This window comes from Ornithodoros turicata, chromosome 3 (assembly GCF_037126465.1).
Source record: "Ornithodoros turicata isolate Travis chromosome 3, ASM3712646v1, whole genome shotgun sequence".
NCBI lineage: Eukaryota > Metazoa > Arthropoda > Arachnida > Ixodida > Argasidae > Ornithodoros > Ornithodoros turicata.
In genome coordinates this window covers 17,695,971-17,709,847 of record NC_088203.1, presented here as the reverse complement: position 1 = coordinate 17,709,847, position 13,877 = coordinate 17,695,971, and the positions used below count along the sequence as shown (strand labels likewise).

The 13,877-nt window shown below is 47.3% G+C and overlaps 1 protein-coding gene across 2 annotated transcripts in view; it reads left to right on the top strand.

Moving 5' to 3' along the window:
- Positions 1–13,877, top strand: part of LOC135389980 (protein shisa-4-like) — a 63,591-nt gene that overhangs the window by 19,875 nt on the left and 29,839 nt on the right. For both annotated transcript variants that reach the window (XM_064620011.1, XM_064620009.1), the window contains exon 2: positions 3,221–3,276. In XM_064620011.1, coding sequence (XP_064476081.1) covers positions 3,240–3,276 — 37 coding nt within the window. In that variant the 5' untranslated portion in view covers positions 3,221–3,239. The remainder of the gene's footprint in view (positions 1–3,220; positions 3,277–13,877) is intronic.

The following is a 13,877-nucleotide window of genomic DNA, read 5'->3' as shown; positions in this document are numbered from 1 at the left end:
GTGCACATAAACTATGAGCAATTTTTTCCAGGTCTGGGGAAATTCAGCACTTAGTAATGAACGGTTGAACAGTGTTATGAGCACAGGCGCGAGAGCTGAAGCACATCCCTTGACACCGAAGTTAGATACATTATGAAGGCCGGAAGCCAAATTAGGTTTTAACGAAGAAATCGCGCAAGCAACAGCACATCCAATCTAAACTAGATGCACACGCGGCAACTATGATACTATATTTTTTATAGAAAAGTTTCTTTCGTTGCCTTTGCATGGTTATACTTAATAGCAATGTTTAGAACGACACTGAAGATTTCTTTTTTAAACCTAAACAAAAATCTTCAGTGTCGGTTTCTGCACTTTTGTAAACGTTCAATTGAAGTAGAATACAAGCAAGCTGTTGCGGATTCGAAGGTGGTAAGATTTCCTTGCTACTCAGGAAGTAGGGACACGGAACAGGAAGTACAGTAGCCGTCAGGCTTAACCGTGACGCGCGAGAGTACGGCATGGCACCGCGGAGCGTTAGCCTCTGCGTTCGGACTGCGTCCAAGGCTGGGTTCACATATGCGCCTCTTCACAACAGCGGTATCTCGCATCTGCGATCAACCTCTACTTCGCAACAACAGTCACCACCAGTTGCGCTGCGGCCTGGTCTCAAAGCCTGCGGCCAACGCGCCGAGGCGCTGGCAATGTGCAGGACGCGTGCTCGCGCGTTACTGTTCAGTCTGACGGCGACTGTACACACGATAAGAGAAATGAACGTGCCCCGACGTCTGCGGTGCCTACCATTTTCCCTTGCTTTTCTGCGAAACCTTCCATCCATATTTTCGCGCAGTTCTCTATGAAGTGGGCAGGCAACGTAAAACGGCCCTGTGCGGGTCAATCTAAACCCCCTGGATGCTGACCACCTGGTGAACGACCAAACCGCCAACGGCAAAATCTTAACCGCTATGATTCCTCTTTTGAAATTTCAGATTTTGGGTTCATGTAATACAGTGGCTGGACGAGAAAATGTACTGTAACGTTTAGTGACAATCTTCACCTTACAACGAAGGGTACCATTATCAACATCGAGGATACATTCATTGTGGTTGCGCTGTGTACATCCATGGATATGATGGAACAGACACAGCGTTGCTCGCATATTATGAGGAGCTTTATAACCCCCGCCACGAATGGAAGATCTCATTGAAACCATTTCCCTTGACAGGACGAACAAAGCAGGGTTCCTTTCATTGCCCGCTGACCCTCATACACGTACACGCATTTTGGCATTCAGAACCATGTCATTCTGTGCGTATGGTTGAAATATTGCGTGCGGATTACAAACTTTATATGGACCCGCTGTTTTCAAGAACTGTAGCGTCGGCGCTTGAGTCATGCGTGAGTTGTCTACCGTGAGCCTCCGGAAAATAGTCAAGCGGCGATGCTGTACCTCTGAATAGACCTCTCCCGGTTTGTAAACAAATGACATCATATGTGTTCGACAGCGCCACCAATTTGGTAGAGTTGAACTACGCTCCAAGCCAGATGCGAACAAGGTCGCGCCCGAAAGCCACGGTCTTGAGGGGATTACGATGATCCGTGAAAGGGACGCGATCTTCCGTCCTACTTTTCATTTAATAGGAGGCAGCGAACAAGTGCCCATTTGTGGAACCCAGCCTCCCCGTCTGGTTTGTTTCGGTTTCGGTCTGTCTACCAACGTCATGATGACGTTTCTCGGGTAGAGGTTTATTGGGGACAAAATGTGCTTGGCAACGACAATGTGGCCCGGCTAAGATTATGAGTGTCCTGTGCGTTGTCACTTAGCCTCACGTGATGCCTTATTGAAGACGAGCTGGAAGACAACAAAGATACATTACTAAGACTCGCATAAACTTCTCTCGTATTGAGATTTTGGTTGTGGACGACAAGCAAGCCCTACACATACTTGAATATGCAGAAGTACAAAGTAAATTAAATGCGGTCGAGTGAAGCAGGAAAATTAGTAGTAGGACGAGCAAAATAATCATTTATTCAGTGTTCGCATAGCCAACTATTTATTCAAGGGTTAGTCTGTCTAATTAAGTGTTAAGAAAAATCGTCCAGGAACAGTACTGCTAGCAATACTGCTAGCGATCGCCATATTCCTCGACAGAGATCAAGGCAGACCGCGTTAACAAAGCTGCTTTCGCCCTAAAAAGAAGATGAGGCCTACTCTGGCCACCCTCCACCGCTTGCAGTGCATATGTCTACGCAAGTGCAGTGCCAATGGAACTTCTTCACAACTCAGTATGCGCATGCGCTGTGACCTTCGGTGCGCTGGACAAGGCTGTCTCCGTGTTCATTAGGTGGCACTGGATTGAGATGACGGGAGTGGGGACAGCGCGCGAACGCGTCGGACCTAGTCGGCCCCACTCCAAGACCGGTTTTTGGTCATTTATGCTACCCACGTGGGTTCGATTTGGCACGCGCCGAAGATGGTTCGCTTGAGAGCCGTAGGATACGACGCGAATGCGAAAAAGGTCAATTTAGGTTGCCTACTACATTCTCTCCACTTTACTGTCTTCTAACTCTGCGCCAATGTTTGCGGCAGCTGCTCATTCACGACATAATCTATTACGTATTCACAGGCATGTATTGCCCTCGAAGCAGCAATTCTTATCTCTTGATGGAAAACTGTTCCGCATATGCAACTTTCAAAGCTTTCAGCATTAGTCAGCATATATTTTCTCTCTCTCTCTCTCTCCCTCTCTGCCTCTGATTTGCCTTCCCATGCGCTCACTTCGCAAGAACAGAAAGAAATCCAAGTATCGACTCAAGACGTATAAAGACGGGATATTTGGAAACCAAAGCCATAAAGAGGGCCGCACATATTACAGCCCCGCCAAAAGTGGCCATTTCTTCCAGTGCGTTTGTTCGAAATCGCTCTCTGGAGCATTTTATGCTTGCACGGCCGTTCGTATAGCGCGTGCGGTCATTGTGTCCCTGAAGGAACATTGGGCAAGAAGAAGGAATAAATGATGTACAAGACAGCACAAACGAGAACAAATGCATGCTGTAAAGCATTTTTGTACAGCATTGCCCCACATAAGAACTCAGAGGAAACGGCGGTTATGTCTTGAAGAAGAAAATTAAACTGTCCGAAGTTTTGTGTAGAAAGGGCCTTTCCTTTATGCATTCTGCGTGTTTTCCTGGTATTGTTATGATAACGCCTACATGCAAATATGGGTCTTTTGTATTCCAGTTGGCCGGCAGGGGCGACAATGGAAGTTCCTCTGTTAACTAAAGAAGGACACAAAGGTCAGTGTTTATGTTTGACTGCTTGCGTTGCTATGGGGTATGTAATTCATTCGGAGTAAAACAATTTCCTGGGTACATAAGGTTCTTGGTGTGGTATAATTTAAGTGTCAGTCGTATTCGTTTTTTTTTTGTCCGTTTGTTCGTAGGGTCAAAACTAAAATTGACAGTTTGGCACACATTGTGAGGACTACGTATATTTTTGTTGTATGAGTCTTAATAACTGGTGACTCCACCGAAATCATTTTAGAGGGATTGTGTTCACTATTGCCGGGTCTTTCATTTTGGCCTTCGCCAGCGAATCCGTGACTGAAGACCTCGAGAATGTTTATTTGTGGTAACCTTAATCGCTTCATCGTCGTTACGGTCGTTACAAGATAACGATCGAGTGGCGGGAAATTCAAAAAGGCGGGCACGTGACACATTGCGCGTGTCGTATACCACGGCCTTCACGTATCGCGCGAAGAGCACTGTGCACGTGTTTTATCACGTGCCCACCTTTTTAAATTTTCCGCCCGCCTTTTTGAATTTCTCGCCACTCGTTAGCTTGTAACGACTGTAACGACGATGAAGCGATTAAGCCCACAGAGCGAGGTGATGGGTCTGAACGGACACATTCGCTGTAAATCTGAGTGATCGGCTTGTTGTTGCGGAGATTGTTCACGGATTGAGACTGTCTGCGCAAGAAGGCCGAAATAAAGGGTGACTGAATATGTTTGTGATTCCCTCCCTACGCTGAAGGAACCAAACAGCGCTGGTAAATTCCGTTATGTAGGCAAGATGGCGAGCCTCCCTGGGACAGTGGCGTTTGGTGATGACGGTGAAGACACTCGAGAGTGCTTTCTTTAGCCGGAAAAGAAAAAAAATACACTCGTTCACGACGAGGACGACATTGACGTGTTGTTATCGGAGCATCTGGGTAAGAAACAGAGGCATCTTGACGTCGGTCTCCCATCAAGGCATTAAGTTAATTCCGAACTCAACGATAGGAAAACGTGCTCGCGGTTAGTAGGGCTCTGTCTACTATGCACGAGCATGCTCAGGCTATAACCCATTCACCCCTGTCATGCCGCCACACTTACTCCCTCTTACGCCACTACCGTGAGACACGACCTCGAGTATTTAGTGTGGGTTCTAGTTGTACGATTCAAAAGAAAGAAGTAACATTTCCTTGAGTTTGAGGAGCACACAGTGGGAAGAGGACAACACAACACTCAAACTAGAGTCACTAAATAAACTATTTAATGACTCTAACTCAAACTAGCAATGAAGCTTTAATGTAGAAGGTAGAGTGAGAAGCGAACAACAGGGTGACGGGGGGATAAGGAGAGTGCAAAATCGTTGTCTCTTACAAGGCTGGAAACTGCATTCAAGTCAAACATTATGTGACTCTCTTATTGCCTTTGACTGCTACACTTGCCAGCCTTGTAGGAGACAACGATATTCCACTCTCCCTTTTTTCCCCTCAACCTGTTGTTCGCTTCGTCTCACTCTACCTTATGCATTAAAGCTTCGTCGCTGGTTTGAGTCTTGTGGTGTCCTCTTCGTATTGTGTGTTCCTCAAACTCAAGGGAAGTTTACCTTCTTGTGCAGTACAGCAGCTCGCGTGCATCATTCTAATTTGCTCATCATTGTACGATTCGTTAGCCACTGATGTGGGACAGGAGTCGGTTACAGAGCCATCTCGATAGCCATAGTCGTCTATAGTCGAGTTTAACCTAGACGTTTGCACCGATGGAACTTTCGCAGGCAGTGGCGGAGTGTCCATTTTACTACCGGCGGCGGCGGCACAAACAAACACAAGTCAAAAAGAGCACAAAACCGCAGCCAACCGTCATCGGCATCAACAGAAACAAACTCGACTTCGCGAGAAGATTGCAATATGCGTTTTCGCGTCCGAAAACGTCCCAAAACAGGTGCGAAGAAGCTCTCGGCGCACCTGTTTGGAAACGGCGTCGGCGTACCGAAAATTACCGGCGGCGGCAGCGCGGCGCACAAATCTATAGTGCAACCTAAACACGGCACATTTAAGCCGCGCCCCTCGCTTCTTCCGATTGACTGTAATAGCTAGTCGCATCACTCAACGCCGCGAGAAATAGTGCGCCGACGCCGAAATCCTTGGAGTTCTATCGACGGCATCCGGTGATGCTGAAGTATACTTTCTACAGCGGAGCAACTTTGTTATGAGTGACGGACTAGATCTCATGGAGAGTTCCATGAAATGTAGTCCGTCAACCATAACAAACTCAACGCCGCGAGAAATAGTGCGCCGACGCCGAAATCCTTGGAATTCTATCGACGGCATCCGGTGATGTTGAAGTATACTTTCTCCAGCGGAGCAACTTTGTTATGAGTGACGGACAAGATCTGATGGAGAGCTCCGTGAAATGTAGTCCGTCAACCATACGCCAACCAAAACCTCTCTTTGTTTGAATACGTGTATGGAAACAGCCTGCAGAACTTCCGGGTTTTGAGTGTTCACATGATCACGCCGCTGTCCATGGCAGGAGAGACCACTTTGCTGATTGAAGGAAAACGGATAGCCCTGATTGAGTGTGTTCACGCTCAGTTTGCAAAAATTGGAACCGAGAGCCAAGAACCTAAGTGAAGTCTTCGTCCCTCTCATAGCATTGGACATAGCATTGGACTAGGAGTATCGGTGAACACCGATCTTAATCGACTACAGCATAAGGATAAGACTGAAGCGAGCTGGTAAATTACTGGAACTGGAAATTCGCATCTACGGAATCAAGGTCGCATGTTCTGTTCCCGACAAGTTATCGGGCTTTGCCCTCTTTATTCACCCCAGTTCTCGTTATAGCTGCAACACAGCCCTGCAACTATCCTTACGTTACATGTTGCGGATATGTAGGCTACGGAATTCCCAGCTCAGAATCTGGGACTTTGGTCGGTCAGACAAAGAGGGGCTTCAACGACCGTGCAGGAGGGCACGCTAATAACGTGAAAATCAAATTGACAGCCCCCCTAATGTACAAACATGTTTCACTGCCATACCCGTCATTTTCTGCAAAGGTGTCATTAACATTAGTCGAACCTGTCTGCATTAGTCACACCTTCCTGTGTGTCGGCAAACGCTCCATATTTTCAGACCAGGGGTGCCGAACGCATTCCCGCCCATACCACGGCTTTGGGGAAGCCTGTTTCTGATATATAGATGACACAGTACACAACTTAAAACGGCATATATATATTTGGGTTACTTAGTGTTGCTCAATCACAGGGTTACCAATCCTTTTTATTTGCTGTGTCATGAGGAAACTTGACACCTCTTGTTTTCCAACTATTGCGCCAACATCGTGTGAAAGTGATTTCGCAGTTCGAATCGTAAGGAGTGCGTTGAGGTGTTCGTTTGTTAGTTGTGAGCGTAACCTTGCTTTATTCAGGTTCATCACAGAAAGCGCCTGCTCGCAGACGCACGCAGTTGTCTAAATTAAAGTGGTGTTATAGTCATAGTTGTCACATGTGTCTAGTCACAGAGCCACGAATTATTACTATTACACGTATGTTGTATACCGAACATGGACAGGCCTGTCCGCGACAACATGCATATCTTCAGCTACTTTCGTCCAACGTCAGAATAAAAGGAAGCCTTACCAACTTCAGCGATCTTGTTGTTATCGGTGCGTTGCACTGCAGGTTAATCGGTTCCATGTGTTAGTCATCAGGAACGTTATCAGCAACTGAGCAAAACGGCGAACCAAAGAGCTCAGTTTCAAGTCTCATGCACTCGAAGAATCTTTGCTCGTATTCACTCGGAAGGTCACCAAGCCTGCGGCTGAACCGGTCCGTTTCTGGTGGCATTGAAGGCACCAATATTATGAATCGACCGTGCAGGGTTTGGTCAGAAATTGTGGTAGGAACGGTTCTAGTAATATCAATCAAGTAAAATCAGAAGCAGGGACAGGTTTAGAGAGTCATCAGCGAAGAAGACGAAAGCAACACAGAGACAGACAGGGAACGTCGAACAGTTAAGTTTTTATCATATGATTAAAGGGTGAAATTCGACGTTCCCTTTAATCATATAATAAAAGGTTGAAATTCGACGTTCTCTACACCCAGTGACATAATCCAGGTCAGATGTGAAACACCTGTGAAGGTTGCTGACAGAAGACATATGCAGAAGGAAATGGTTACAAGTCAACATACGTTCATTCTTGCTTCATCAGATTGACCCGGAGCTGAAATTCCGTATTCCGTCCATCATACCGCGACCTATACAAACACTTTTGCATTGGTTTCGCCTTAACGTTCCGTATGGTCAACAATTTCACGATGAAGTCGGCAGGGCTAGTTCACAAGATATGCACAACTGCATCTTTGCAGTGCATCGTAAGATATGCAGCACAAGATATGCATCCCAAAGAGACAGTAAGGTCTGCTCTAGACCGCTTTGACAATAGAACCTTCGATATAGTCAAGGTGCTGGGTGTATGGGAACCCAAGAATGGGAAGCGGCGTTATCAGCACTTGTCAACTTCATAGTGAGTAGTGATATGGAATCTGTATTTTAGGACCGCATTCTATAGGCATATGTCGTCGAGTTCCCCGTTCCTGTAAGTTTCTCGCAATTCATTTCACTTCTAGGAAATGCCTCTACGCATCTGCACATACAGTTTGGTGACCGGGAGGGGTGATGTTTTTCTCTCTTTATCTTTTCATCTTTTCAGTTTTCCTTTCTGTGGGGTTCACCTTTGCTGGAGAAGCAGAATTCGTCAGGTGACGAAGTCTGCTGACTGTATTTATGTTACTTTAGTCACCTTCGCTGTTGTCATGTGTCAACCGGCCCCGCACATCTCTTAGAGAGTCATCGGCTGTTACAGGTCAGATAAAACGGTTTTCAGTCACTAACTGACGCAAGATAAACGGCACAAGTACAGAGGCCCAATGATAACGCCACGACCATCCATGAAGCTTGGGCCGAATATTTTTCTGTTTGTTGTTCGGGGGCCGCCACTTCTGCGCCCTGCTACAGACCCTTCTCTGGCCGACCTCATTACTCCCCCTTAGCCTGGACCCTGGCTCTTGTCTCTACTCTTGTTTGTATGGGTGCATGTCTAGTTTAGCGGCGCCACTCGATTTCAAACTTCTAATCTACATACCTGGATGGGAGTTTGCATGGCGCATCGTAATCCAGAATAATCAAGCGGCGGTTGGTTCCACAAATTCTTCCAGAGATCAGTTTCCCCGGGAAAGTTTCGGCAGCGGCGACCATGTCATCTCCATGCGCCCATTGTTTACTTATGACAGCTTACGCACACCTTGCACTCTTCCCAGCATGCCTTTCGTCTGTTCGTTGCTAAGACGCACAGCAACTCCGCTATCGGACGACAGTCGGCCTCCTCCTCACGCAATTGCTCCGCGCCAAAATTGGCACTCTCTTCTGTCAGCACAGTCTCGAACAACTGGGGGGGGGGGGCTACCGCCCCCCCGGACCCCCCCCCCGCGTGTAATATGTACTGACCTGGCCTAACCCAACCTCACTATACTTCGTATAGTGAGGGAAACCAAGCTCTATGGCTGATGCGTAGGAGTACCACAAATGATACCCGTCGAGATCTAGTGCTTTCATTGTGCATTCTTGGAAACGAGCCAGAGAGAAAACAGGCGAAATGCATGCTGGGAAGAGTGCAAGGTGTGCGTAAGCTGTAATAGGTAAACAATGGGCGCATGGAGATGACATGGTCGCCGCTGCCGAAACTTTCCCGGGGAAACTGATCTCTGGAAGAATTTGTGGAACCGACCGCCGCTTGATTATTCTGGATTACGATGCACCATGCAAACTCCCACCCAGGTATGTAGATTAGAAGTTTGAAATCGAGTGGCGCCGCTAAACTAGACATGCACCGAAAACGTTGCTATCAAATAATCGACTAGCTCCTACCCTCATCTATAGTTTCATTGCCATCGAAGTCTTCCCGCGGGAAAACGCGAAATTGTTCCATTGGCCGAACCAGGACAGGTGTGGAACGTTCCATTGGCGGACGTAAGCAAACATCTCCTCCAAGAGGTGAAGCTTGCAAGGCCACCCGTTGACTCGGGTCTCAGCCAAAACAAGCGGAACGCGGCGGAAGAGAGCAGGTATGCGCACGACAAGCCAGGGCCGTATATGCAGGATAGCTTTTCCGGGATTGCGTTTTCGGCAGTGACAAGACTGCTGCACTAACAAACGAGCAGTGCTATATATATAGCAAGTCGCGGTTTCGAGGAATCTTGGCGCGCAGCCGTCGTTATGTACGGCGCGTAATCAATCGAGTCCCAGGGAAGACATTCGAGTGACAGAGCAGTGCACTGCGCTCCCGCACAAGGCATATTGCACTCCACCGGGGGACGCAATCCCGACCCTAGCAGCATCACTTCTTGGACCAATGTTAGACTAATATCCAGAGAATATTGGGCTAACGTGTTCTGGTGCTTGAGGAACGACAGCACCGGGAGTAGGCACTCAACCCTTCTCCGTCCTACACAGTTGAATTTGCCATAACACTGTGGCAACTTACTTGAACATTATTTCCTCTTCCACGCCTTTTTGACTCAACACGTTCACTCACACACTGACCGGCACGCACTCACTCACAAACAGTCGGATGCAGTGTAACAACAGTAAATCACATACACAACGTTCCCCAACGAAGCACCGCATGTGATTCCTGATGAGACACAGGCACGGTCTTGCATCACGAATGCTTTCGAAAGAGACAGCAAGAGTTGATAAATTCTTATCAGGTTAAGCCTCCACGTTGTGCGTATCGTTACTTTATCAGTATGTGCGATAAAGCGGCGAGCAGAACAGCAATCCAAAGATGGAGCAGGGCGAACCAATGATTCAGTGGCTCCCACAGCAACCAGGGCTAAGCTGTAATAATTTGGCACGTCGTAACCCTTCCAAACATTCCGTGCAATATCTGATGCATGGCTCATATATCAGGGTTCCACGAGTGCATGGCGCATGTGCTGTGCTATTATGAATAAATCGTTCGAGAGTCGTTGGATTCCATCGGGGCGGATAATCAAATTACGGTAGCATAGATATGCCTAGAGGCAAGCTGTCTTCATTATGGTACATCGTTGCCAAAAGTGGAATCAATGTTCTGTTTTGATGTGAATGCCATTAGCTGAATAACGTTGCCATGGGAGACCCTGGAATGAATGCCCTCATCCCATCGCCATTCATGTAGTTGTTGTTGTTGCAATGAATGTGTTCATAATGAAGGAACTACAGTGCGTAACAGCAGGCCGACCAGGGTAGGCCCGCTGATCAATTTTACGAACACATTACATATGGGTACGTGTGCATACAGGACGAACAAGCTCTTTATAGCTCTTTCTGGATTACCACGGGACGGGAGATCATTTGCACAAACGGCAACGCACGTAGATGACGCATATTCGCTGCGAGATTGACCTATAGGGGGCCACACTCTCACCATTTTGTGGATAACACGCTGGCCGCAGAGCCATTTATGGGGAGAGTTTGACCATTAGGAGGAGCCTAACTTGAAGCGCGTCATGCGACGTCACGGCTAAGCCACCTCCCTTGCCGTACTCTATTGTTGTCCCGTTGTCAGCAGGTCGCCGACGCCATATTGATGCTGGTCGTTGTTGACAATGCAAGGCGGCCAAACACGTGCGTACATTGTCCTTCGAAAGCCCTTCGTCCTTGAACTCTTTCAGTTTGGCAACAAAGGCGGCCTTATCACAGGCGGCTGTGGGTCATAAGCCGGTTATTCCTGTAGATTGCATTCATTGCGACAACAAAGCTGACGGACAGCATCAATATGGCGCGCACCATAAGGTTGATAAGCGGATTCTGCTTGGATTCAGGATTTTTGGGCGGTGCAACGACGACTCTGACGTCGAAATAGGCTCCACCCACGAGGCGGCAAAAGATCAAAGAATGGCCAAACTCTCCCTATAAATGGCTCTGGCCGGCCGATGTTGGGGGCGCCCCCTTGTTCAAGTTAAGGTGGCGCATCAGGAAGACGGATGCTGTGGTAAGCTTTATTACAGCGGTGCTACGAGTAAAAATGGCTGTAATTCCTCAAATGACATAGCTCTCACATGTACGTTGGTGATACATACTATTAAATTTTACCTTCATAATTTTGCACTTTCCGAATATAACATAAATACACGGTATTACCCTATAAAAGTCCCCTATAAAGTGCCGTATGAAAGAAATTATCAAGGTTCACTAGAGCTCGATCTACATGTAGTGATTAGCCGTTTACATTTTTCCAAAGAGTGGCCATGATGGGCCCGTTGGAAAAACATGGCATCGTTCGGTGGTGCACAGCTCATTCCTGCTAGCGCTCACGACGACATCATGGCCGGTCCCGCCGTGACGAGAGCTTAATTTCGCCACTGCCGGCAACGGGGGATACATTGAGCATTCATCTATTCACACGCGTTAATCTTGGCCTGGACTCCTAGAGCTCCGATATGTGAATTTCGCTTCATGTTTAACACAAAAAGTGTAACTCCGTATTACGATGCACGGACGCACGACAGGGATGCACGGATAAACAAACCCACTGTGACATATACTCAGAGGAGCAAGATGCGGAAACTACTCGGGCGTTTGTTGACTTCGTATACGTATGTGCTGTGTATTATGAATCAACTATAAGTACACACAAACACCATGCGCATGTCGTAAATACTTTAGTTTACGATCTTACCTCTACTATAGTAATCTACCTCTACTATACCAACAGCCAGGCTCGCTCGCGCCTCATGATGATAGCCTTGCCGATAGGTCTGATTCTGGTGAACAAGAGAGAAACTGATGTTCTGAGGCTGGAACAACATAGAAGGGACAGATACAAACAAAGCCTCAATTTTCCTAATGACGCACCCCGAAAGTCGCTGGAGAGGCGTGTTAGCTTAGCTCAATTGGTAGAGCCCTGGCTCGGAAATCCAGAAGATGTGGGTTCGATCCCTACAGCTGGCTAACCTTTTCAGTGACTTTCATCTTTCATCGCTGATTCTGGTGTTCCCGTTGGCTTTCGCTATACCCGTTTACACTTACCTTGGGTTCCGCGAGACGGGCTGAATCACGTGATTGGAAACACAGTTGAGATTGCCATCAGTGCTATGTCCCTTGGCACAATAACAAACAGGACTGTTATCCGTCATGAACTTTTTGATGGATACGCTGGTCTCCTTTGCGCGTCATATAGCAGATCGAGTGACTGGGTACTGTGACCGTATTCCTTCGTGCGCTGACTGTGCATTATACTATGCACTCGTGCATTATCTGGTTATAGGGAGTTCATGTGCCAATAATGTGATGACTGTTACGACTGGGCATCTTATGGACGCTACGTGACGCGCAAGTAATTTTGGATATGCATGCATGTTCATGAGTTCTTATGTCATACCAAGGACCGGAATATTATTCTCATTATTCATCCATTACCTCATAATTTCTCATCTCTAGTGATAGCGCCCTGAGACTATAGCGAACCACCATTTAAGTAGCAAATTTCCTCAGTCATTGGCAATGCATGCATTTGATGTGCGTGCGTTCCCCACATCACCACCAGCAATGGGGATAGATCGCCCCTGGCGATGAAACTTCCCACTGATCATCTTAAAAACAAATTTGTTGTTGTTGATGTTGTTGGATCACTAGGTCTTTCTTTGTAAACCTTTACAATATTTTGCGTAGCCAGAGCCGGAATGGACCTTTGTATCAATTCAGACACGAAGCTAATTCAGTTCCCAGAAATATGTCACGTGGGATTAGTACAGATTGGTGGAGAAAGAAAAAGAACGGACTGGCATTCGACTACAATGTTGGTTACCTCGGATACATCGCTTGGTGAATTCTACAGGTCGTTGCAGTGCAAGAACTTACGCTGGCAGGAATGTACGTGCTACTCTGGTCGCTTTAGTGAAAGGTGCGTCGCGTTTCATTGGCCATTCCGTTTCATTATGTCGGCACAGTTTCCTCAAAAGTCGGCCCAGGACGCACATTCCTCCCCGGAGCGTTAGTCATGACGTTGCGCACCTCTGTGAGGCCGACAACGGCGAGCTCTTTTAGCACTACCACCAACATCTAAATGAAAAACCACACAGGCACACTATATACACTGCGGAGCGCGGGAACTACCGGCGAAATCCGCAGTCATATTCCACTAGTCTCATCTACGTTTCTACTTTCAACCCTGTCGTTCCCACACCCACCTTCTTCTTTTAGCATCTCCTTTCCCTTCTAACATCCTCGTTGCGAATTTCGGAAAGAGACAATAAATTAACGTAACAGATATACGACCGTCTACTGTCCCTGTTCAGAGTAACTCACTTTACCTTTCCGCTCTCAAAACAACGTACGTTCTTCAAACACAGTCACCTGAAATAGAGCACCGCCTAAAGACATTCATCCCATCCAGGCAACGCCCCAGATGAGCCGGATGTAATGCTCACTGGGGTTGATCAAATATTAACGTGCTCGCCGGGCCGTGTGTCTATTGAAGCAGGCAGCTCACGCTTGCTGCTTCCCCAGATCGATCCCCTCAGCCATGGGACGGAGAGGGAGACGAGACCTCATGAATTCTTGAAAAAGAAGCAATCCTGCAAGT